The 24,244-nt window shown below is 43.3% G+C and overlaps 1 protein-coding gene across 1 annotated transcript in view; it reads left to right on the forward strand.

Moving 5' to 3' along the window:
• Window positions 1-24,244, forward strand: part of UNC79 (unc-79 homolog, NALCN channel complex subunit) — a 770,017-nt gene that overhangs the window by 3,134 nt on the left and 742,639 nt on the right. The window contains exon 2 of the mRNA XM_069208227.1: window positions 18,779-18,899. Within this exon, the coding sequence (XP_069064328.1) occupies window positions 18,779-18,899 (121 nt within the window). The remainder of the gene's footprint in view (window positions 1-18,778; window positions 18,900-24,244) is intronic.

The raw sequence follows: 24,244 nt of genomic DNA on the forward strand, positions 1-24,244 counted from the left end.
ATGAGAACTGCAGGGACGCCCATCACTCCCTCAGCCCTTCCTGCCCCTCTAAACTGCTCAGTCGTTCCCTAAGGCCAAAAGCCCCTCCTGTCCCTTATTCTCTGTGGACTGGATGAAAGAGGTGGATGCAGTGGTTATTTTGTAAATAAAAACGTGCTGGTGCCCAAAGCCCTCATCTTAACACGCGGCTGCTGCAATTAAATATGGGAACACGGAATACTGAGGCGGCGTAATCTTGAAGCTATCTCATGCCTCGTCAATCCATTTAAAGCCACTTCCTGCCCCTTCAGGTCACTCCAGCAGCTTTCTACTTTCTCCCTTTGTGACGCTTTATCGTTTTTTCCTTCCTCCGTCTTTCCCATATGCGTCTTTTGCTCGCAGCAAATGCTCGAGGCAAAAGAATAAGCGTGGTCCTCAAAAATAAGTGCCGGTGCTCAGCACCGGAAACAACGAGCACAAATTAAGCACTGGGTGGATGATTCTTTACAACCTGCCAGAACCCCTTCCTGATCATTGCTCTTAATAAGCGTGGGATGCAACTCGGCAGGCCATGGCATCAGCTTCAGAAATTTCTAAGCAGACTTTAGGTCACAGTTTTTAGTCAGAGTGGGGACTACTGAGCAGGTCTTGCTTCCCCAGTGAATGAAATGTCTGCAACCAGCTAGACAATAACCTTAAACACCTAGTTTTCCCGGACTTGCCGTTCAACGGCCCCGATTGGCTGGGTGTGCGTTAGATGAACCTCGCGTCACCCACAGTTAAACATTTAGTGAGGCTCACGTGACCTTCCTGTGGTTGTATCTAGAGTGAGAGCTGGTAAGTGGGCCCTTTCAAGTCACTACTGAAGCTTGGCATGAGTGAGCCTCCCAGCTGCACCACTGCACCCTTCACCACACCAAACAGAAGGCTTACGCAGCGTCACCGAAGACACATAAATACACAAACATTAGCTAAATGGATTAATCCGCTTGGAACCCTAATACACAAATTTTGTACTAGACCAAAAACACAGTGAACATTCGTTAGTTTAATTTCACTTTAAAGAAGTAGCAAAAAATAAGTAACAACTGGTATTTGCACAAGGGCAAGCAATCACGGCACGGAATCGTTTACGTTACTTTTGCTCTAATTACATCTTCAAATATGAATGATGCTAGAAGGTTAGCGCAAATTAAGTTACATTGTTTCTTGCAGCAACTTGCAGATCTCATGTCGCATCGTGGCTCTGCCGTATCAGTCTGCACTCGGAAGTTCACTGACTGAGCACTGTCAGTTTAGGCCTAACGACATCTGCCGTTTATAGCGCCAGCAAGTCGCAAGATACCAAAGACTAGAGGAGCAACGGCGCTCCTCACCAAGCCTTAGGGTCGCTGTCCATGGTCCTGAGCTGGCCGTTCTTTTCCACTCTCCCACACTCTTCCATGTGAGAGTTCAATGCTTGACATAGAAAGCGTACTTAGGGCCATATTTATACTTTTTGACGCTAAACTGCGCTAACGCAGTTTAGCGTCAAAAAATTTAGCGCCGTCTAACGCCATTCTGAAGCGCCATGCGGGCGCCGTATTTATGGAATGGCGTTAGCCGGCGCAAGCAGACCGGCGCTGCCTGGTGTGCGTGGAAAAAAACCACGTAGACCAGGCAGCGCCGGCGTTGGGAAAAAATGACGTTAGGGCGTCTTAAAATGGGGCAAGTCAGGTTGAGGCAAAAAAATCGTCTTAACCCGACTTGCGCCATTTTTTAACGACGCCCATCCCCCATCAACATGACTCCTATCATTGTAAAGATAGGAGTCATGCCCCCTTGCCCAATGGCCATGCCCAGGGGACTTCTGTCCCCTGGACATGGTCATTGGGCATAGTGGCATGTAGGGTGCACAAATCAGGCCCCCCTATGCCACAAAAAAAAAAAAAAAAAAATACTTACCTGAACTTACCTTAATGTCCATGGGATGGGTCCCTCCGTCCTTGGGTGTCCTCCTGGGGTGGGCAAGGGTGGCAGGGGGGGTCCCTGGGGGCAGGGGAGGGCACTCTGGGCTCATTTTGAGCCCACTTGTCCCTTAACGCCATGCCTGACCCAGGCGTTAAAAAGCGGCGCAAATGCGCCGTTTTTGGCCACGCCCACTCCCGGGCGTCATTTTTGCCCGGGAGTATAAATACCACGTAAAGGCCTGGGAGTCATTTTTTAAGACGGGAACGCCTCCCTTGCATATCATTAACGCAAGGAAGGGGTTCACGCTAAAAAATGACGCACACTCCGGGCACTTTGGCGCCCGAAGCGTCTAACGCCATAGTATAAATATGGCGTTAGTTGGCGTTAGTTTAGCGTCGAATTTGCGTCGAAAAAAACGACGCAAATTCGGCGCAACCAGAGTATAAATACGGCCCTTAATGTTGGGAGCTGGGACACAGGCCTCGAGGACAGTGCTTTACACGAGAGAAGCAGGCCAAAGGCCGGTCTAGTTGTGCGTTGTACAGTCGCCGGGGAAATAAAGTGAGTTTTGGGTGAACATGGACATCAGTTACTCTATAAAATGAAAGTGATAATTTCGTTGGTCACCAAAGAGCATCTTGTCACTTTACCACTCGCTTGCAGGTCTCTACATTCTGGGTGGTAAATTCTCGCATGTGAGATATGCGTTATAGTCCTGGCCTATAATCGTGACTAAGTTGGGTGAGCCTGGGCACAGCTTTTTTACTGATGAGGATAACATTTCCAATATATACCTCGCTCTTTGCTTTTGACAGGGTTCAGTTTGGAGCCCAGTTCCACAGGACGCCTTGTCATCTACTGCCTTGAGGCACAGGTAAGGTAGCTCACTAGGTTAACATATAAACTGAAGAAATTTGCGTCCAATTTGGAGATTACAGTTTCGAATCCTTGAATGAACAAATTCGCCTGTCACCCGAAGACACTGACACTTGGTATTATTAAGATGGCTCATAACAATGCCTTTTTTATTGCTCTTCAGAGCTGCAAGCAAGTGCCAATTTCATAATAAGCTACTGCTTAATGGTCTGGTTCTGAAGAAAACCAGGGCTCTGTGGACACTGTGTACAGTGCAAGGTGCTGGCCCCATCCTCCCTTCATGCGGTGGGTACACAGTGACATGGCCTTCCTCAGACCAGGACTTTCGATATGGCAACACGTGGGGGATTGAGACATACTTGACTAGTGCAATAAATACTAGATAGCTAAAATAAGAGGAAAAGGGCCTCGTTTGGAGATAAACAGCAACAGGGAGATGTCCCTTGTGCCCACCTCTAGTTCCTCTGCCTGATTTAGAGATCAGGGGAGAATGGTCTTCCTGGTGGAGGAGCATCTGCTGGCTTTACTGTCAGTCCCCACAAATCTCGGAGAAGACCCCCACTAGGCGGGGGGCATTGATTATGTCATTATTGAATATGAATCTTCACTTTTGGGGAGTGGCCCTCTTCAAGCATTACAGAAGTGCTGAAACGTCCACTACGTCACATGGAATGATGACCTGCCACCACTGTTTTCCTCAAATGAAGCAACTCCCACCAGGGAAGCCTTTGGATGGCAAAAAGCCAGGAGCCCAGTGGTACAATCTATGTGATGGTGACTCTACTGCCCTTGCCATTCAGCAGAAGGCCTGTAAACTTAACATGGACACCACAAAGTCAATCGAGTTCACACCTCGTCCAATTGATAGCACTGCTGCAAATATTAAGCTAACTATACTTTGGAAAGTGTAGGTACATAATCATGAAAAGTCTATTAAGGTTCATCATGTTATAGTTAGTTATTTCCTAGCTATGGCCTGTTTGTACTGCCACATCGTTTTTAAAGTTATGTTCCCTGCAAAGCACATAATGGTCATTGCTAGTAGAGGCCATGGATAACACCCTTACCTTGTACAATGTTCTTACAGTACAGGTCTGCAGGCCATACCTTGTTTGTTCTGTGCATTTGGCAATGCTGCAGGCTATGCCCTAGGTTTACTGAGCACAGGCCATGGCCCAAGGATGCTGAACAGTCTCCAAAGACGTGCAAACAGATTTGGAGGGTGCAGCTTGACAATGTAGTGTTTGTTCACTTCAGAGGTCTGACTGCCCCTGGCTTCTCACCCTATCCAGGAATCTGTGTTTGTTAAGCCTCCCTTCACTGGATATGTGATTTAAACTCTTACCTAATCTTTTATGTAACACAATCCCTTTCTGCTTATTTATTTTTTCAAACATATTTTTTTTCAACCCTAAACATTTTCAAGAGTGTTATTTTTTCAAAATACATTTAATTGTCAGGCACCTGTCTCTTGCGCCTACTTGATTCAGCAAGAAACCGTTTTGTTGCTGAAAGCAGAAGATGAAAGTTCCTGATGTGCTGGGAGTAGTCTCCTTACATGTCAGGGAGTTTTTCACATTTCCCTTGCTGGGATCACTGTAACGCATGTGGTGGTCACAGGAAGAAGAAAATCAGTGATAGTAGCTCCTCCCTAAATGTGTCAGTTCTTTGACTGATTGAATGGAGGGTCTAGGGTTTGTGTTCGAGAAGCTGGCTGAGGATCTAGCTGCAGAAACCCTCCAGTCCCTCACTTATCATTTGGTTTGGGGAACTATAAGGTATGAGGACGGACATCTGACATCTTTTGGCTGATGCCCTATATCCACCAACCTCCAAATTGCATCCTGAGTGAGTGAATACATTTATAGTGTACTTTGATTGTTCAGTACAACCTAGAAATTAAAGGTTTCTTATTTTGAAAAATGCACATTTCGACCTTCTTACTTCACCTTTTCAACAGATTAATTTATTTTCGAAGGAACCTTTATGTGTAGACTTAGGTAACAGATTTCACAATGCATTTTCTCACATTCACGTCTGAAGCCCTAGGGACATTCAGGTTTACGATGTCCGATTAGGGTGTAAAGCTTGCAAGGACTCAAACAACTCTTCCCCACGTTTGTTGGAATTTTATTATGCTCATTAGAGAAAAATCCTGGGAGCAAATGCCTTAAAGTCATCGAAAACACCATCTATACACCCAGGTAATATTTTAATGTCAAGTAAGTAGAATGCATATCCTCTACTAATCAGCTAATATGTGCCTGTTAAGTGAGGTCATAAGAAAAGAGTTTCTGCAGTTCATTTTATAATTCTCTGCGCATTCACGTACAAAGCTTTCTGTTCCTTTTGGGCCGCAATATTCTCAATTGCTTTAAGTACCTGATGTTGTCAGATAAGTGCCTGGTACCCTATTTGTGCATTTTTTTTGTTATTTCTTTTTATTGAAAAATGAGGAACAAAAAAGAACAAAGTGTTGTTCAAAAAGTGTTTCCAGAAACAACATTTATAATAATATCCATCCCAGTTGCTTCTCTACAGTCATCTATAGCCAGTATTTTCTATAAATATTAATACGTTCCTGCTTACTTATTTTTTTTTTAACTATTTCGTATATTTACCAAATCACTCTCTGTTCTCTTTCTTTTCTTCTTGTAATAGAGGTTGTTCAATAAATGTCCCCAGAATTTCGATGATGGTTGCCTTATGATTTTGTATTTTGTAGGTGATTTTCTTGTATGCTGTTAAGACAGTACTTTTCTCCATTCCTCTTTCCTCTTTTGGCGCTACGGTCGTTGTTCAATGCATGAACAGTTCTCATTCTTCTCCAAATTATCAACTTCTGTCCTCCAAAGGTTTTTAGAAAGTCATATTCTTCTCAGCGGAGGTTTCAGCTTTCCAATTTCTGGTAGCATGATTGTTTGCTGTCTCCAACTGTTTTTCTCTGAGCCTGCAAGAATCTGTTGATGATCAACTTGCATTGACAGACTGGGCAGCCGGCCACCTTACCCTTCACAGGGGCTGAGAGCTAGCTCCGGGAACCCTCCTCACAGGTGCAGACATCAAATAGGTCTATCAAATCTGCCTATTGGCCTGGTTTCTGCAAAACATTGTTACCAACTCTGTACTTGCTTTAACTTTTTGGCCATCAAGTATTGTTTGGCTATTTTTGAGAAACCACTGTTCTGGAAGTTTGTCTTGTGCCTTCCCATGCCACTAATGCTGCTGTCATACAAGCAATAGTCAGATCATTAATTCATAACAGGGGTCTTCTGATCTTCCATATATGTATTTCAATGCCAGAGTTAACTGGCATATTCAACCACCCTTTTCTGTCTTGTTATCATCATATTACCCTTCTTACAACTGGGTAACTTATGGTGTACCAAAATGATCTAGGAACAGGTGGAGATGCATATAGTTTGATGCAAAGGTGAGAGCTTTCCAAGACTGTTCCTCCGTCAGCTCACTCCAGAAAGTAACTGTCACAGAACACAAGGCACACCGAAGGCTAAACGTTTTCTATTTGAATACACATCATCCAATAAGCATTAGGCCTTAGTAAAGTACTTATACCCACCAGAAAACAGACTTACAAACACTACAAGATATGACACAGCTCTCTACCAACTTTTTTATCTGCACATGAAAAATTGAAGTTCTTTTTCAAAACCAGTCAATAGCATTTTGTCCACTACACATTCCAGATGGTTTTATCACTGTGAAAAATGTGTCTGATTGATTTCTTGTCAACCACGTTTATTGTCTTGGGCTTTATCACTTACCAAAATATTCCCAATGAGGCCAAAGTTGTGTGAAATAAAGGTATTGCCTGTGTCTGCCCCTGCTTGAGTTGAAAGTCCACGCTTCATACCAGAAAGACTTCAGTCTCTGGCATTGATGGCCACTCCCATGAATGGCTCTGTGCTCCAGAAGTTATAAATGTGCTCTCTGACGTCAATGACCGCACACTCCAACAATTCCTGCCATCTCCCACCAAATGCGTAATTTTGGCCCAGCTCCTAGATTGCTGTTGATGTTACAATTGTTCCTAGTCAACTTTCCGGTATTCAAGGAGTTCTTCGTGTCACCCATTGTTCACAATTATAGTTCTGCGCTGCATGCGTTCACAGTATCTTTCACCGACTTGCCTAGTGAGTGTGTCTACCAAAGGTTCTTGACCACTTCTAGAACGTACGGTATCCTGTGATATGTCAGTGTATTCTACGCTGCCAGTTAAGAAGTTTCACTCCAGCAGAAACTAGCATCTCCCACTTCTCAAGCCAGCAGCCCCATGCTGTGTTAGGTCTCAATATATTACGACTCTTCCACACGATAGGCTCATGATCCTGCCTTCAGAGAACTCAGCATCTTCACCAACCAGGTCAGTGCCTTGTGGGTCGACAAGTCACCAAAATCCCCACTGCTGAAGCCAATGGTCACCTGCTATGAAAGAGTCCTGACATCTCCCACACCTCATTCAGACTGATCTACGTCCTGGAATGTGCTGTCATTGATAGCCTTCTTCTCTGACAACTCCTAGCATGCTTAAGCAATCATTTTCAAATTTATGTCGTGTGTCTGTTCTTTTGTTTTTTCAACTTCTGCATTGTTGCCTTCCCTATAAGTGGCTTCTAAACTGCCATGGGGCCAGTAACAGAAATTAACTGCCACACTAGAATTATGAGGCATACAGGAACATTGCAAATCTGTCTACTTCCACACAGATTTCAGCTGCAGTGGAAAAATCTAGGAGAAATTAGGAATTGCTGAGAGAAACAGATGAGGGGTTAAAAATGTTCTGGTAATTCCTTATTTCGATGGAGACTCCCAGGGTCCCACTTGTAGCCACCTCGTAACTTGAGTCATCTGAGGTTACCCCTACCGCCAGTGGTGGTAACTCTGTTGGGGGAACTGAGGATACAAGGAAGATTAGTGGACCACTCGTATTGAGGGCCTCAGTTAGTGCTCTTATACACTTTGGTGATACATGGACTTCTACAATCTATGTAATTGTAATGAAAAGGAAATGATATAAATGCAATCAACAAAAAATGGAGGAATCAACAGCCATTTTGTACATTTTGTATTCTACCTAATGTATAGACGTGTATGTAAAAACACTTTCAGGTTAGAGATGTTTCTAACAAAAGTATGAAGATGCAAGGCGTTTTCTTATCCTTTTGGTTTATAGGCTCTCTTAACTATTAAAATGGAGCACGATGCAGCGATCCTTTTATACCAGGAGCCGGTCAATGCAGCATGAAAGGCTAGGGATCCACTGGCCACCAACTTGAATAAGAGGGTACTTGTTGAGTAAGGCGCAGCGCCCAGTAACAAGTACCCTGCGCATATTCTGATTCGAGAGTGTCCTCGTTACCCCCAATCTGAACTACCACGAGACGAGTGACCTGTTTTCATCAAGTGGGAAAAAGAATCAACGTGAAACTAAAATAAAAAACTAAAATAAAAAAACAGACACTCGAAGAACCCAGTTCTTGTGACGGATCTCTTAAAAGGATTCCATCACTCAAGGAGCAGCGTGATACGCTCTTTGATTAAAAAACCAGCGCGAAGACCAATGGTGTATTAATGGAAGAGAAGCTGTGAATTGTATTCATAGTCAGCTCTCAAAGTGTTTCTGGGCTTTAAAAATAGCAGACTTTGCATGTATCTGTTTTAGTAGCAGAGCAAATGGTGGAGGGGAAACATTTGCCAGCAACCCCCCCCCCCTCGCCCCCCACACACAAAAAACGTGCAGTTGTTAAAATGTCGGGAGCAATCCCCGATCTCCCCCTTGCACTCTTCACCACTTGTCTAGCCTGATCGGGCCTTCATTAACTCTTTATCCTTCTGACGTCGATGAAATGAGCACCACTGAGGTGATGAGCTGTTGCTTACATGTCTATGGCATGGCTAAAGCCTGGCTGTGTTAATAATATTTTATTAAATTCGTTATTATTTTTCTTAAAAATTAAGAAATGTCAGTTGTTCGTAGCAGTGCGCATTCATGTTCCTTTTTCCAAAACACTAAGATTTTAGTTTTTTTATGTATAGATTCAAATACAGAGTTTCTTCTATGTGCTTTAGCCTCTAAAGGTGATCAGGAAAAATTTGCCTCCTGTTCAATTTGAATCCTGGAAAACTATTGTCTAGTATCTCACACCTTCCAGACTGGACTTTTGCAACTCTTTGTATCTAAACTTGCCTTTCTGTCTGCTCCAGAAACTCTGTATGGTTCAGAATTTAGCTGCTAGCCCCATCCTTGGTTTAAATCTCTTCATTGGCTCATGAAATAGCATTGCTTTTATTTAAGGCAGTTCATTATATAGCTTCTTCCTACATTCAGAAGCTATTCCCTAAATAGCACCCGATCACCTTCCTCGGTTATCTTCAGATAATCTGATTAGTATTCCTAAATCTGGGAGAGCCAGGTTAGCCGGCATCCTTTGCCTCTATCACAGTTCAAGCTTAGAGTATTCAGCCAACTTTTTCCTTAGTTTCCGGAAGGAATTGAAAACATTCCTCCTTAAGTCACTCCACCTTTTCTGGTTCTTCTTCAGCCACTGACAGCAAATCCGATTTTTGGATACTTGTGCATTTTAAATCCATCTCTCTATAAAAATAGTTACTATTTTCACCACTATTAATTAAGAGATATTTGACTCCTTGGAGAGGACCCTCATGGAAAGGCCTTGTTGTGGGGGAACAGATGCGAAACCCTTTCATAATTTGTGACATCAGCTAATTGTTGTCAATGTCAAAATGCCACGTACAACAGAGTGCCTGCCTGAACTCATCCCCCGCCACTCTTCTTAAATCTTTGTTGCCCGATCTAATGTGGCAGACCCATTTAAAATTCCGTTTATTGAAAGAATGCCCATTTATTGTGACATAAGGAACTTAGAGCCAGATGTATGACCATTTAATTTTCGAGTCACTATTAGAGAGTTGCAAAATGAAATGTACAAATGTCTCTCAGACACATTTAGGGGGTCATTTTAACCCTGGCGGTCGGAGACCGCCAGGGCTAAAGTGGCGTCCGTACCGCCAACAGGCTGGCGGTACGGAGACCCATATTATGACCGCGGTCGCACCGCCGGGTCCGGCGGTTTCCCACCGTTTTAGCCCCGGCGGTGATAATCCGCCAGGGCAGCGCTGCAAGCAGCGCTGCCCTGGGGATTATGACTCCCCTACCGCCAGCCTGTTTCTGGTGGTTTGCACCGCCAGGAAGAGGCTGGCGGTAAGGGGAGTCCTGGGGCCCCTGGGGGCCCCTGCACTGCCCATGCCACTGGCATGAGCAGTGCAGGGGCCCCCTAACAGGGCCCCGTGCAGCTTTTCACTGTCTGCATAGCAGACAGTGAAAAGCGCGACGGGTGCTACTGCACCCGTCGCACGGCCGCAACACCGCCGGCTCCATTAGCAGCCGGCTCCTATGTTGCGGCCGCATCCCCGCTGGGCCGGCGGGCGTAAACTAGGTTTGCGCCCGCCGGCCCACCAGGTATGTTGTAATGGGGACCGCGGGAGTGCGGCCGCATTGTAATGACCCCCATAGTGTTTCGGAATGGGGTCGCAAAGATCTGCCTCAACAGTATTCATGAGATAAGTCACACTTTGCGACACCATTAGGAATGGCAGCACTCACAGGGATGGTGGCCTGCTAGGGACAGCAGAGCACCATGTCTGTGACTGCTTTTTAAATAAAGCATTTTTTAAAAATGCAGCCCGTTTTCGTTAAAAGAAAATGGGATGCATTTCAAACAAAAAAATGAAAAGTTTTTTTTTTGCTCAGAAAAAATATTTTCACTTCCATTCACAAAGATGAAGGGTTCCCTTGGGTATCCCTTTCCATTTGCGAATGGGTTAACACCAATTGGAAATTGTTGTTAACTGTGATTGTTTTGCAACCGCATTCACAGTCACAAAACAATCATACATACCACTGCGACTCACAGTTAGGAAGGGACGCCCTTGGACTGCTCCTTTCTAATTGCGACTCGCAAACCCTCTTTGTGATTCGGAGACTAGAGTACCAAATCGCAAATTTGGCTTTGTACATTTGGAAAAGCTTTTTTTCTTGTGGCAAATGGCCCTATTCAGCTATTTGGGATGTTTGCAACAAGAATAAAGCATGGTACATCTGGCCGTAAGACTCTGTACAAATACACACTTTCTTGCATATTACAAATATGCAATAATCCCAACAGGAAGTCGAGGTTGGCTATGCGCTTCCTTATTCTCAGATGTAGGAGAATACAAATGGATGGATTACAAACTATAATAACCCCACAGTTTTATAAACACAGCACCCATGTCTGTAGATGAGCCGATTCAGGGGAGACCCGCATGGAAGACCTCTTAAAATGATTCGTTGTTTGCTAATTTTGTAGCGGATTAGGAAGCAGGGCTCACTTCACAGTATTAAAAAGAGGAAATGCCAGACCAGATGCAATTATCTCATGAAAATGCCCCTTTGCAAAAAACACTTTACTATATTGAAATCGCTTAGTGATTTTGCAACATCGCTGAACTTTTTTTCAACAGCAAATGTATTTTTCACTGCTGGATTTTTTTTTTAGAATAATGTTTGAGCTAAAATGTTAAAGATCTTCAACTACAAAATAGATGTAAGCATTATTGCATAAAATGGCTACAACGTATTTGGCAGTGCACATGCCACTAACCCAAATACTACACATTAGATTTAGTAAGACCTCCAGCCACACCTTGTGAACATTATTCCTCAAACACACTTTTAACATAAAGGGTGTGATTTTGAGTTTTGTGGACCAGGTACTAAATGTAACGGACCCTGTCCACCAAACTTAATGGTCTTCCCGCTCTATTCTGAGTAGGGCGAACTGTCAGTTTTCCAACTGTGGTGCCTCCGCTTTTAAAAAACTTACTTCGATGGCCTGATGGAGTAGGGGTTGCCAGAGATCATCAGATCACCCACTCTATTTAGAGCAGACGGTCCGATGGTTTTTTATTTTGTCATCGCCATGCGAGAAAACCTGGAGGTCACTGACAGAAAAAACATAATGATTCCCACACCCTGGGTGTGGGAGCTTTTGTGTTTTTTGAGGAGCAAGCTTGCACTTCTGAAGTTTGTTTCTGAAAGGCAAAAACATTTGGTGAATGGCAGCCTAACAGACAAGTTTAGTGGTGCACACAAAACTTGTAGTGCCTTCAAAGGAAGCACCATGATGCTAGGGGCCAGATGTAGCAAAGGTTTTTACCCATTCTATGTGTATGGGAAAAAGTGTTCGTACATATGGCCCTAGATCCTGTGAAGGCACAAAGATCATGGCTGGGCCGGTGGTGATCTCTTAAGTTTGGAGGATGATAAGTCATCATGGCGGTGGACATAATGCCCTCCCCCACCCTGACGGACGGCATGCCACCCACCAAACAATAGACCAGGCCCTATGTCATATGTACTGAAAACAGCAAAGGAACCACATTTATACTACTGATGGTATATCTAATAAAAGGTAATTAGAATTGCATCTGCAATGGAATCCTGGACTCCATGGATTAAAGTTACATGATCTCTGACAGTATATTTACATACCATAATACAACACAACTTTCTATTTGTGAGATGACTACGGAGAGAGCAAGATGTGTGTTGAGATGAAAAGAAAGCAATAACTAGCAGAAAAATGTAGGTCATGTTGCCAATCGACATATCTCCTACAGTGTTGCATCCTATCGAGAAGTCACTTCTCTGGAATAAAGATTGAAGGCAGCCAAGTGACTGGTAGCCCAAATGGACCGTGATTTAAATTGAAAGCTACATGAGGAGTGATTCCAGAATTCAAAAATGTCCAAAGTGACTGAAATGAAGGTTGGAGCATATGAGAAGAGTAGTCAAATTTCTAAGGGAAGAAATTTGGCACAAAGGCAAACTTTTTCCAGTGAAAAAGTAATGATAGAACTAATGGTGGTCTGTGATTTTTAATTTTTTTTGTTATATCATAGCTTACCAATTGGTCAAAAATAGCATTGATATAATTTGAAAAACTAAATAGATAGCATGCAAAGAAGATTATGGCCCACAAACTATCACAGAGGGAAAACAACTTGTAGATACGCATCTTGTAGGGGACCTGTAGATCTCAGTTTGCATGTGACTTCGGATGTAAGTTACACATCCATTGTGTGAGAGCGTTAATCAAGAAAGACTGCCCACCTTCTTGATAAAATATTTTATGTACAAATAGACCATCACCCAGGGTACTTCACAGCAGAATGTAGAACATACTCCTGACAGTTTCAAAGAACATCACAGATGGTTGGAAGCAGACTCATAATGTTATGTGTAATATCTGCACATCACTCATAACAAGCATTTTATGGTACGAGGAAGAACCTCACCTGACCTTCTGAGCAATAGCATTCAGTTCTGCATGTAGCTTTCTCGCATTCTTACAAAAGCAATGACTTCTGACGCCATGTCTAGAGTTGTCAGTCACACAGTGACAGTAGGCACTATACAGAAGCTGGAAGAGCACCAGGCAAGCCAGATATAGCCCTTCTCTTGGGCCACGGATTGCTTGTGAGGTGAATTAAGACCCAGATTTTCAAAACCCACAATTATTAGACATTTAGAAGCACATAGCAATCAAGGTAGCTCCATATTTGCTCCTTGCATTTGATTTTGGGAGAAGGCACAGAACATTCATCTTGGCATAATTATCCAGGAGCTCTTGCTGATCTTCTGGACAACAGAGTCACCACAGATCAAGCACAGCAGGGCAATTAGCGGGCTCGAATAGTCCAATGAATCCACGTGATGTTGGAAAATGGGATGCAATGCTTGGGAGAGCAGGGGTCAGCCTTTGGTGCTTTTGGTGACATGGTTTGGGATTCTTCTTCCATTCAGAAGTCAGAGTGCCTTTTAGTCCAGGCATGACACACAGTAACAAAGAGATCTCTGAACTTTATATAGGGGAAAAATGGACCAAATACTGATACATTTCAAACAGAACCTTTTAGGAGTAGGACCTAAGGAATAGGGTCCTAATAGAATGTAAGGAAGAGTTGCCTTTTTAAACATCAGACATCTATGTTGCATTGTCTAAGAAAATTCAGACCTTGTATATGAGTGCTATATTCCTTTGTCTTGGAGGCACCTTTCCCATAAAAGGGATTCAGGGGAAAGATCTGGAGTACAAGCTATGGACCCCATGCTAATCCTGCTTCCACAAAACCTGGACTGTTCCCTGAACTGCCAAGTAAGTGCCATCCACTCTTCAAGGTGAAATAATTCTGAAGAGTAATCCGACTGGTGTTAAAAGTTCCTTTGTCTAATCTTTCTAAGAACATCAACATTGATGCAAACTCCCAGACAAGATCCAGACCTATGCTTAAATATAGTAAAAGGATTGGACACTTTTTTATATTAAATCTCAAAAGTGTACATTGGAGAGGATGGATTGAGGAGGGAAGGATGGCTCTGATTCATTTTTTTCCAAAATAAATTGTCTAAACCAATATCTCAGTATCTTCGGTATCGCTGACAGCCACCAAACTCATTCTATGAATAAATGAATTTAAGATAGCCTTATAGCTCACTGCTGAGGGCTATACCAGTTTTAAAAGGCAGTGAATCTGAGTTATAGCCACAGGTGAGGCTCTACAACAAGGCAGAGGGCTTTTAACAACCGGTATAGACCGAGGGAGAAAGGCCATCAAGCTATTACAGCATTCCACCCACTAAGGGTAGAATGTTCTAAATTCAAAAAGGGAGAATCAGAAAGACCCCTGAGCCACTTCATTGTCTTCAATGGATCTTCCAACATTTGCCTGTGGTTTGGGTTTATATTCCGGTTTCAGGACCTTTAACAAATGTAGACCCCTTGGCAGTGGGCTATAGTGCGCACTTAGTATCAAAAACAAAGTTTCTATGTACTCAGCAGCAAACTAGGGCACCTATGAGAGATAGGGCACACTTTCCATGCTTGGGCCACTGCACATCTTAAAGCAGGTGCGCCAGGTGTAAACATGGAAAATGTGCCTGTTAGACCTGACAGCCTTAGGGTGGTCACCGTCAACTTTTTGCTTGCCTCCCTCCACCTTTTGACACTGTTTTTGCTGGTTCTAGGACTCTGCACACTTTACCACTGCTAACCAGTGCTAAAGTGCAAATGCTCTCTCCCTTAATACATAGTGACTCTGGCTCATACCCAATTGGCTTATTTAATTTACTTATAAGTCCCTAGAAAAAGTGCACTACATGTGCCCAAGGTCTGTAGATTAAATGCTACTAGTGGGCCTGCAACACTGATTGTGCCACCCACATAAGTAGCCCCTTAACCATGTCTCAGGCCTACTATTGCAAGGCCTATGTGTACATTTTCACTGCCAATTCGACTTGGAATTTAAAAGTACTTGCCAAGCCTTAAAACTCCCATTTTTCTACATATAAGTCACCCATAAGGTAGGCCCTAGGTATCCCATAGGGCAAGGTGTTATGTAGATAAAAGGCAGGACATATACCTGTGTAGTTTATATGTCTTGGTAGTGCAAAACTCCTGAATTCGTTTTTCACTGCTGTGAGGCCTGCTCCTTTCATAGGCTAACATTAGAGGTAACCTTATATACTGTTTGAGTGGTAGATTCTGATCTGAAAGGAGTAACATGGTCATATTTAGTTTGGCCAGAATGGTAGTACAAAATCCTGCTGACTGGTGAAGTTGGATTTAATATTACTGTTTTAGAAATGCCACTTTTAGAAAGTGAGCATTTCTCTGCACTTAAATCCTTCTGTGCCTTACAATTCACATCTGGCTAGCTTAGTTGACAGCTCCCGTGTGCATTTCACTCAGACAACCCCAAACACAGGATCCTCAGTTCCACCTGCACACATCTGCATAATGAATGGGTCTTTCTGGGCTAGGAGGGTGGGCACTTACATGTCAAAGGACAATGGCCTGCCCTCACACAATGGACTGCCAAACCCCCTACTGGGCCCCGGGCAGACAGGATGGAACTGAAAGGGGACCTTATTCACTTCTAAGCCACTCTTTGAAGTCTCCCCCACTTCAAATGCACATTTGGGTATTTAACCCGGGTCTCTGACCCTACCAACTCAGACACTTCTTGACAAGATACCTACTGGGAAAAGAACTCTGAAACAGAATCTGCAACCTGCTAAGAGAAGCTGTCTGGCTGCCCAAAGGACCTACCTGACTGCTTTTCTGCAAAGGACTGTTGCCTTGCTGATGCCCTGCTGCCTTGCTGCCCTCTGGCTCTGCTGAGAAGTGCTCTCCAAGGGTTTGGATTTAGCTTGCCTCCTGTTGTCTGAAGTCTCAGGGTCAAAAATACTTAATCTCTGCAAAGAACTCCTTGTGTGGCGAAAATCGACGCACAGCCTGCCCTGTAGTTAGAAAATCACTGCATCAAGAACCAGAATGACACAGCACGGCTCCCCGATTGGAGACCGACGTAGCGCCAGCATTGCGACTGGAATTTCGATGCACGGCCCACTGGATTGACGCATTGCCGAGCCGGAGCAACTCAGCCCCACTTCCTGCGAGAGGAACCGACACAGTGCCTGCCGTGCGACAGAAATTTCCAACACATTCCCCACCGGATCGACGCAGCTCCTGTGACTTCATCCTGCACTCCCAGGATTTCTCCGCATCGTCCCCTGGGAGTCCATATACACCGCAACCCGAAGAGGATCCAAGTCTGCGTGCCGGAAATCGACGCAAAGCCCTTGCTGCATGGAAAAGCATTGATGCATTGTCTGAGTGCACCCGGAGAAACCGATGCACACCTCCCCGTTTTACACGTATCCCCTCCTCTGCGGATTCATGCAGATAATTTAGACACAAACCAGGTACTTTGCGCTCGCAAGAGACCATTGTTGTTTTTAAGAACTATAAGATTCTATAATTACAAAAGTGATATTTCAACTTGTATTAATCAAAACTTGATCGTTTTGACCTTAATCTACTCAGATAAAGATTCTATATTTTTCTAAACCTGTGTGGTGTATTTTTGTGGTGTTATACTGTGGTATTGCATGATATATTGCACAAATACTTTACACATTGCCTTCTAAGTTAATCCTGACTGCTCAGTGCCAAGCTACCGTAGGGTGGGCACAGGATAATTTGGATTGTGTGTGACTTACCCTGACTAGAATGAAGGTCCTTGCTTGGGCAGGGGGTAACCTGACTGCCAACCAAAGACCCCATTTCCAACAGTACCCTATTAGAACATGCTGCCAACAAGGCAGCCGAGAGCTCGTGCTAGCCCCAGGGCAGTGCATTCAAGAGAAATATGGAGCAGCTGTTCAAAAGCTGCTCCGTGTTTCTATGTGCAGGCAGCAACCCACCTGCACTTTTCAGAGAGATTAGAGACCCCCTTGCAGGCCGGTGCAGTTAGTCACTTCACCCACATGCAGGGGGATGTCTAGAGGGGTAGATAGGTCCCCTTTCCAGCCCTTTAGAGGGCTGCCTTTAGAAGGTGCACTGAACGTGTACCACCTTTTTGTGGTGCACCTTCATTGTGCCTTCTAAAGGCAAGTTTGCTTCTGCGCCCATGTCGATAAAAAGATATGGGTGCTGAGGCATAGAGATTCCCTCATTAGCATGGGGCCATGCCTCTAATAATAGCTCTGGTGCTATATGTACACCAGTGCCATCTGTATCACAGAAGGGGGGTGCACACACCTTTGTGGCCCCTTCTGTAATACCAAAGTACCCTGGGATGCACAAACAACCATCTAGCCCCTGGGGCACAAGTGTAATATGGGCCCTGGCTGGCATAATCTACTTCACACTCTCAGACCAATGTGCTGATTACAAGTACAAAAGGTTTCATCATTTTATCTTTCTGTCTCAACGGCCTCCGTACATTAGATGTCTCAAATCTAAGTAGAATCTAAAAATAGGGTATCGAAAAGGCAAAAGGTTTAGGGACTGATAATAAAATGGGTGGAATTCCGGAAGGTCAGACGAGATTGTGATGGGATGATTGAACAAGGGTGTAAACAAGTGTCATGAACATGGAGTATGTGATGAGGTGGGCGGGACTCTAGGGCCAGCATTGATTGTGGTCGCCTTGGAGGTGATGTGTGGAGGAATGTGACGTGACATGCAGTCACGAGCGGTTTATAAAGGAAACATACTTGAAATCTTTCTTACACTACTTAGATCATCAGTACACACTTTGTTCTCTTTATCGCCAGAGACAGTTTTGCCCCAAAATGCTTTCTTTTCCCACCAGTCTTTGTGGGTTATTTGTTATGCACACGATGTAGCTGAGGCACTCTGGGTTTTAAACGCAGGGACATGCCAGATAATGCAGACACTAATTTAAAACAGTCAGGGAAGTGATTGGGTCCTTGTACTCTCATGCTCAAGGCACAACCTTGCCACACATACATGCATCAGACACACACTGTTAATGATTGGTGGGCTTAAAGCCAACTGCATCACACAAACACACACACTGATTTGCGGGTATAAAGGAACAAAAGTATGTATATCCTTTGAAAATCTGAACTGTGACCATGAGTGTGGTGGGAATTAAGTGGAGAGAGCGTGGAGGAAGACATGAGTAGAACAGTAGTTGTGTTTTATTTTGGCTGCTGCCGAAGCAGCATCATTGTTTAGATGCTTCATACGACAGCATGAGAAGAAATAGATATTTAGTTGTAAGGGCAATCCCAAATATAATTGCAAAAAGAGAAAGGCTTTAACTGCAAGAAGATCTGTAGACTTGTAAAAACATTTGTAGATTAGTGAAAATATTGTACAACAAAAATGATAGAAGTGAAGCTAAATTCCTGTTCACTTTGTAATCTGCTTGTAGGGATATGGGAAGCATAGACTTGCAAATGCTGAAACCTTTGTGGCTACTTTGTTACTCTTTCAGATTTCTCATTTGGATAGAATATGCCCATGTAGGACACACGCTGAAAAATAATTTTCTTCGATCTGTGTTTTCTTCTCAGTTGCGTCCAAGATTCGGTACTTGCAAGAGTATCACAACCGGGTCCTTCACAACATTTATCCAGTGCCATCTGGAACAGACATAGCCAACACCTTGAAGTACTTTTCCCAGACATTATTAAGGTGAGCTTCAGAACTCTCTCGAATACTCAGAAAGTCTGTGCACTGCTCTATAAGTATTTGCATTCTATGCTAGGTTTACGTTTCATTAGTGCTCTGCCAGACAGACAGTCATGGAATTCAAAACATACAAATCAGCTAAGAAAAAAACTTTCTGCTCCCCAGTGACTAATACTTTAAAATTACAAGACTTCCGTTTTTTTCTGTGTGGTTAGTCTGGTAAGAACAGTCAATAACTGCAAGCCCTATTCCAAGTGGTTCATCTGGGTCTGTTTTTGTTTGCATTCTGGTACTTTTCTTATTTCTTTATGTTATGAAAACAGACTGAAAGTATCGAAAGTGAAACTCAGATCTGGAAGGACTGATCATGCCTGACACTGAACATATTGCGACCCCTGGTTAAAATGTACAGCTTCAAACACAGATTTTGTCTTCAGTCACATACTCTTTCCCTTCTGTGGTGCATTAAGCCCCCTGTGGTTCAACTAGTGTCTTAGATCTCATTACAGTTATCTGTTTTGAAGGCCCTACAAGCAAATTGATAACATTTAAGTCCCAGATTGAGGCATAGTGGCCAGGTACATTTACGTCTGGGTACGAGGTACCTGGGACAAAAGAAAAAAATGTTCTTGGTCCTTAAGTTTGTTACAATCTTTTTTTGCCCAACGGAGGGAGACAAGCCCCAGAGGACAATTTAGAAGTGAAAGTGTTTAAAGGTAATATACAAAATCTAAATTTAATAAAAAGAGATTTCCTAAGGGGAGGGTAAATGTCATCTAGATTCACTTCAAATCTTGGAGAAGGCTTGTGGGATAAAAAAAAAATGGTCTGAAAGAGAACCAATAATATTTGATTAAAATGCATGTGGTATTTGGTGTAATTGAAGACGTTGTGGTATATAAGGTCTGGAGACCCATCTTAGAGAACTGTGTCTTTATGTGTGAGAGCCACTTGGTCTTAATGTTTAATTCTAAACTTTTTACTTAGTAGTACCAATCTGTATGGGTCCAATTCCTGATGGAACCAAAGCCTCACCAAATATAAAAAAGGCTTTAGAGCAGCAAGATGATCAACACATTTGAGCACAGTATAATAAGTTATTGGTACAACGGACAGCTAAATGGGAGATTTAGTAATGATTTGAGGAAACAAAGTTCTTTGGTCACCATGATACTTATATTGGAGTTGCCCCATAACTCAGCTCCATACAGCGTGACTGACTGTGCTTTAGGACTATGGGGGTTATTCTAACTTTGGAGGAGTGTTAATCCGTCCCAAAAGTGACGGTAAAGTGACGGATATACCACCAGCCGTATTACGAGTTCCATAGGATATAATGGACTCGTAATACGGCTGGTGGTAAATCCGTCACTTTTCCGTCACTTTTGGGACGGATTAACACCTCCTCCAAAGTTAGAATAACCCCCTATGTACCTTTAGGCAGTTGTGACTGCTTTAACTTGTGAGGAGCTATTCATTTTAAAATAGCAGCAGCTCTGTGGTGTATTATAACTCTGCTTTTGGGTATCTGAGGGGACCATGAGAGTGAATTACTAACCGTTAGACCAAGGTAGTCAAAGGTCTTGACTAAATCATCAGGAGCATTTTCCAACTGGGATTTGCTCAAGCTGTTTTTATGAGGTCTGTATATCATGTATGTAGTCTTTTGGATGGTAATTTTCAGCCCTCTTTCACTAAAAACTACAATGATCTTGGACTATAAGTAAAAGGTTTCGAAGGCCAGAAGGAGTTCTTGACAAAAGCAAGGTATCATCTATAAACAATAAGTGCAGGTACATTTTTACCACACATATTGGGGGCATCAGAGCTACCACAATTAAGTTAATCAGTAACCCTGTTGATGTATAATGAAAATAAGGTTGGGGCCAAGACAAAACCCTGGCCAACACCCCTACAGGCTGGTATGGGATCAATCAATTCTCTAGAGTTAGGCCCATCTAACTTGGACGTAAATTGATTAGTGAAGCCTGATCATGGTTTCTAAAATGCGGTAAGGGACTCCCATTGCTCTGACAACTTTCCAGAGGGTGCTTCAGGGGACAATGGCAAAGGCTGCTCTGAAATCCACAAAAGTGGTCTTTTTGCAGAGTTATATATTCCCACATAATGTGAGAAAATAAGATCTGGCCTATGGTGCTGATGTTCTGGCGAAAACCGGCTTGCAATGGGGAAACAATTTTAACATCATCCACCCAATCCTACAATTTATTGAGTAGCTGGGAACAGAAGATTTTTTGTAAATTGAAGGCTGATTGGTCCATAATTCCTACCACCATTTCAAGCGGCTTTTTTCGTAAATTTGAATAATATGGGCCCCAGCCCAAGTAGCTGGCAATTTAGCACCCTTTAAGATCCCATTGGATACGTGATTTACATAGGGAGCGCAAGTGTCACATTCTGATTTGTAGAGTTCACCAGGAACCTCATTGGGATCTGGGGCCTTTCCAGGATGAAGAGACGCTATGGCCGTGCTAGTGCATTGAGAAAGCTAAGCAAACAACTTCAGGAATTACTTGATGCATAGTAGTTAAATTGGTGTCTACTTGGTATATATACTCTAGGATATTTTCAGTGTATATCTGTGTGAAATGCTTCATCCAACTAGACGGTGGAATGAAATGGTCATTATAGATACTAGCACCAAGAGATCCATGAGCTATTATTCGCCAGAATGCTGTATCATTTCTATTTTGGGCAGCCACCAAAAGGTCCGGTCAGTTAGCATCATCCCAAGTTATTTCTTTTTACCCTAATGTTTGCTTATATAATTGCCTAAGTTCTCTCAGAGCAAGAAAGTTGACAGACTTAATAACCTGTAGTAGGTTGGTTTTGACCTGGCAGCATTCGTTATCAAACCAAGGAATAGTTTTGGGTCTTTTATTGAGGATTTGCCTAGTAGGTCTAGTAAAAAGATATTTTTGGCAAGAAAAAAGAATGTTATGACTGTTTGTCACCAACAACTCCTTGTTAGAGAGATCTTTGAAATGGGTCAAAATAGACAAAAATACTGTATAGATTTTAGTCAGTAGTGTGTGGTGACCGGCTTTACATGTCCTCTGTTACAAATGGGGTCTCTAGTTGGCAGAGGTATACACCCTTGTCCAAGTAGGGACCACCATTCTAGTCCGGGTAAGTCACACACAATCCAAATTAGCCTGTGCTCACCCTCTAGTATCTTGGCACTGAGCAGTCAGGCTTAACTTAGAAGGCAACATGTAAAGTATTTGCACAATAAATTATACAGTAACACAGTGAAAACACCAAAAAAATACACCATACAGGTTTAGAAAAATAGATATTTATCTGAATAAAATAAGGTAAAAATGACAAAGATCCAATAAGGAAAAGTTGAAATATCACTTTTAAAAGGTTTAAAAGAGTCTTAATCCTTAGAAATAAACAGTTGTCTCTTTGTTACACACAGTACCTGATATGCGCCAAAAATAATGAAGCACGGAAACTGCAGAGGAGGAGATGCGTGGAAAAATACGGTGTGCATCAAATTTTCCATAGCGGCAAAGACGATGCGTTGTTTCTTTCCACTCTGCAAGGGGTTTGCATCGTTTTTGGGGCGCAGTCTTGGTGCCTCAATGCAGTGTAGGAATATTTTGACTCCCAGGGACCATGCGGGAAAATCCTTGATGCACTGGAAGAAGGCATGGGCGTTGTGTCAATCCGGTAGGCGATGAGTTGAATTTTCCATCGCAAGGTAGGCGCTGCATTGAATTTCCAGTCGGGACTCCATCGTTCAGGTTGGCTGTGACGTGATTTCTCGGTTGCAATGCAGGCTTCGCGTTGATTTCGGCAGGTGGGGCGACGATTTTCGATGCACAAGTTTTCTGAAGAGATTAAGGGCCTGATTCTAACTTTGGAGGACGGTGTTAAACCGTCCCAAAAGTGGCGGATATACCACCTACCGTATTACGAGTTCCATAGGATATAATGGACTCGTAATACGGTAGGTGGTATATCCGCCACTTTTGGGACGGTTTAACACCGTCCTCCAAAGTTAGAATCAGGCCCTAAGTCTTTTTGGCCCTGCGAGTTCAGAAAATAGGAGGCAAGCTCAACTCAAACCCTTGGAGAGCACTTTTGGGGAAGGCAGAGGCTTTCTCAGCAAAGTCAGCGGCCAGCAGGGCAGCAGGGCAACAGCAGTCTAGTCCTGCCTACCAGGGTCCTAGAGGTGAAAGGGGGATTGATCAGTCTATTGTGTGAGGGCAGGCCATTGGCCTTTGAAATGTTAGTGACAGGCCCTCCTCCTTTCCAGCCCAGGAAGACCCATTCAGTGTGCAGATGAATGCAGATGTGACTGAGTGTCCTGTGTTTGTGGTTGTCTGGGTGAAATGCACAAGGGAGCTATCAACCAGCACAGACCAGACATTGATTGGAGGCAGGCTGTAAGGCACAGATGGTTTTCAGTGCAGAGAAATGCTCCCTTTCTAAAAGTGGCATTTCTAAAATAGTAATATTAAATCCAACCTCACAAATAAGCAGGATTTTCTATTACCATTCTCGCCATACTAAACATGGCCGGTTAACCCTTTCAGATCAGAACCTACCACTCAAAAAGTATATGAGGGCAGCCCTAATGCTAGTCTATGAAAGGAGCATGCCTCACAGTAGTGGAAAACGAATTTAGGAGTTTTCCACTACCAGAACATAAAAAACACACATGTACATGTCCTGACTTTTACCTACATAGCATCCTCCCCTATGGGTTACCTAGGGCCTACACTAGGGGTGACTTATATGTAGAAAAAGGGGAGTTTAAGGCTTGGCAAGTACTTGTAAATGTCAAGTCGAAGTGGCAGCGAAACTGCACACACAGGCCTTGCAATGGTAGCCTGAGACATGGTTATGGGGCTACTTATGTGGCTGGCACAATCAGTACTGCAGGCCTCCTAGTAGTATGTAATGTACAGGCCCTGGGCACATGTCCTGCACAAAAACAATCCTTCCAACAACACAAACACCCTTGGCACATGGTGCAAGTGTGTCTGCATTGGTGTTAGACACCAAATTGTGTGCCAACAGAAAGGACAGGACTGTGGCGCATCTTGTAAAAATGGTGCATTCCTGCCCTTTAAAACTTGCGTGGGGGAGCATGGCAAAAATTCTTGCAGTGCTGCCCCACACCAATTTTTTGTAAATATGTCCTCATGTTTTGAAGAATATTATATTTGAACTGAAGAGAAGACCCTGATAGAGGAACAGAGCTAACATCCATGTTCATTTAGTCCTCTGCATTCTGGTGAGTAAGTTGTAATTGAATGTGATATAATGGGTTAGAATGAAGCATTATACACTAGGCAAAAAGGATATCAGAA

This window comes from Pleurodeles waltl, chromosome 9 (assembly GCF_031143425.1).
Source record: "Pleurodeles waltl isolate 20211129_DDA chromosome 9, aPleWal1.hap1.20221129, whole genome shotgun sequence".
NCBI lineage: Eukaryota > Metazoa > Chordata > Amphibia > Caudata > Salamandridae > Pleurodeles > Pleurodeles waltl.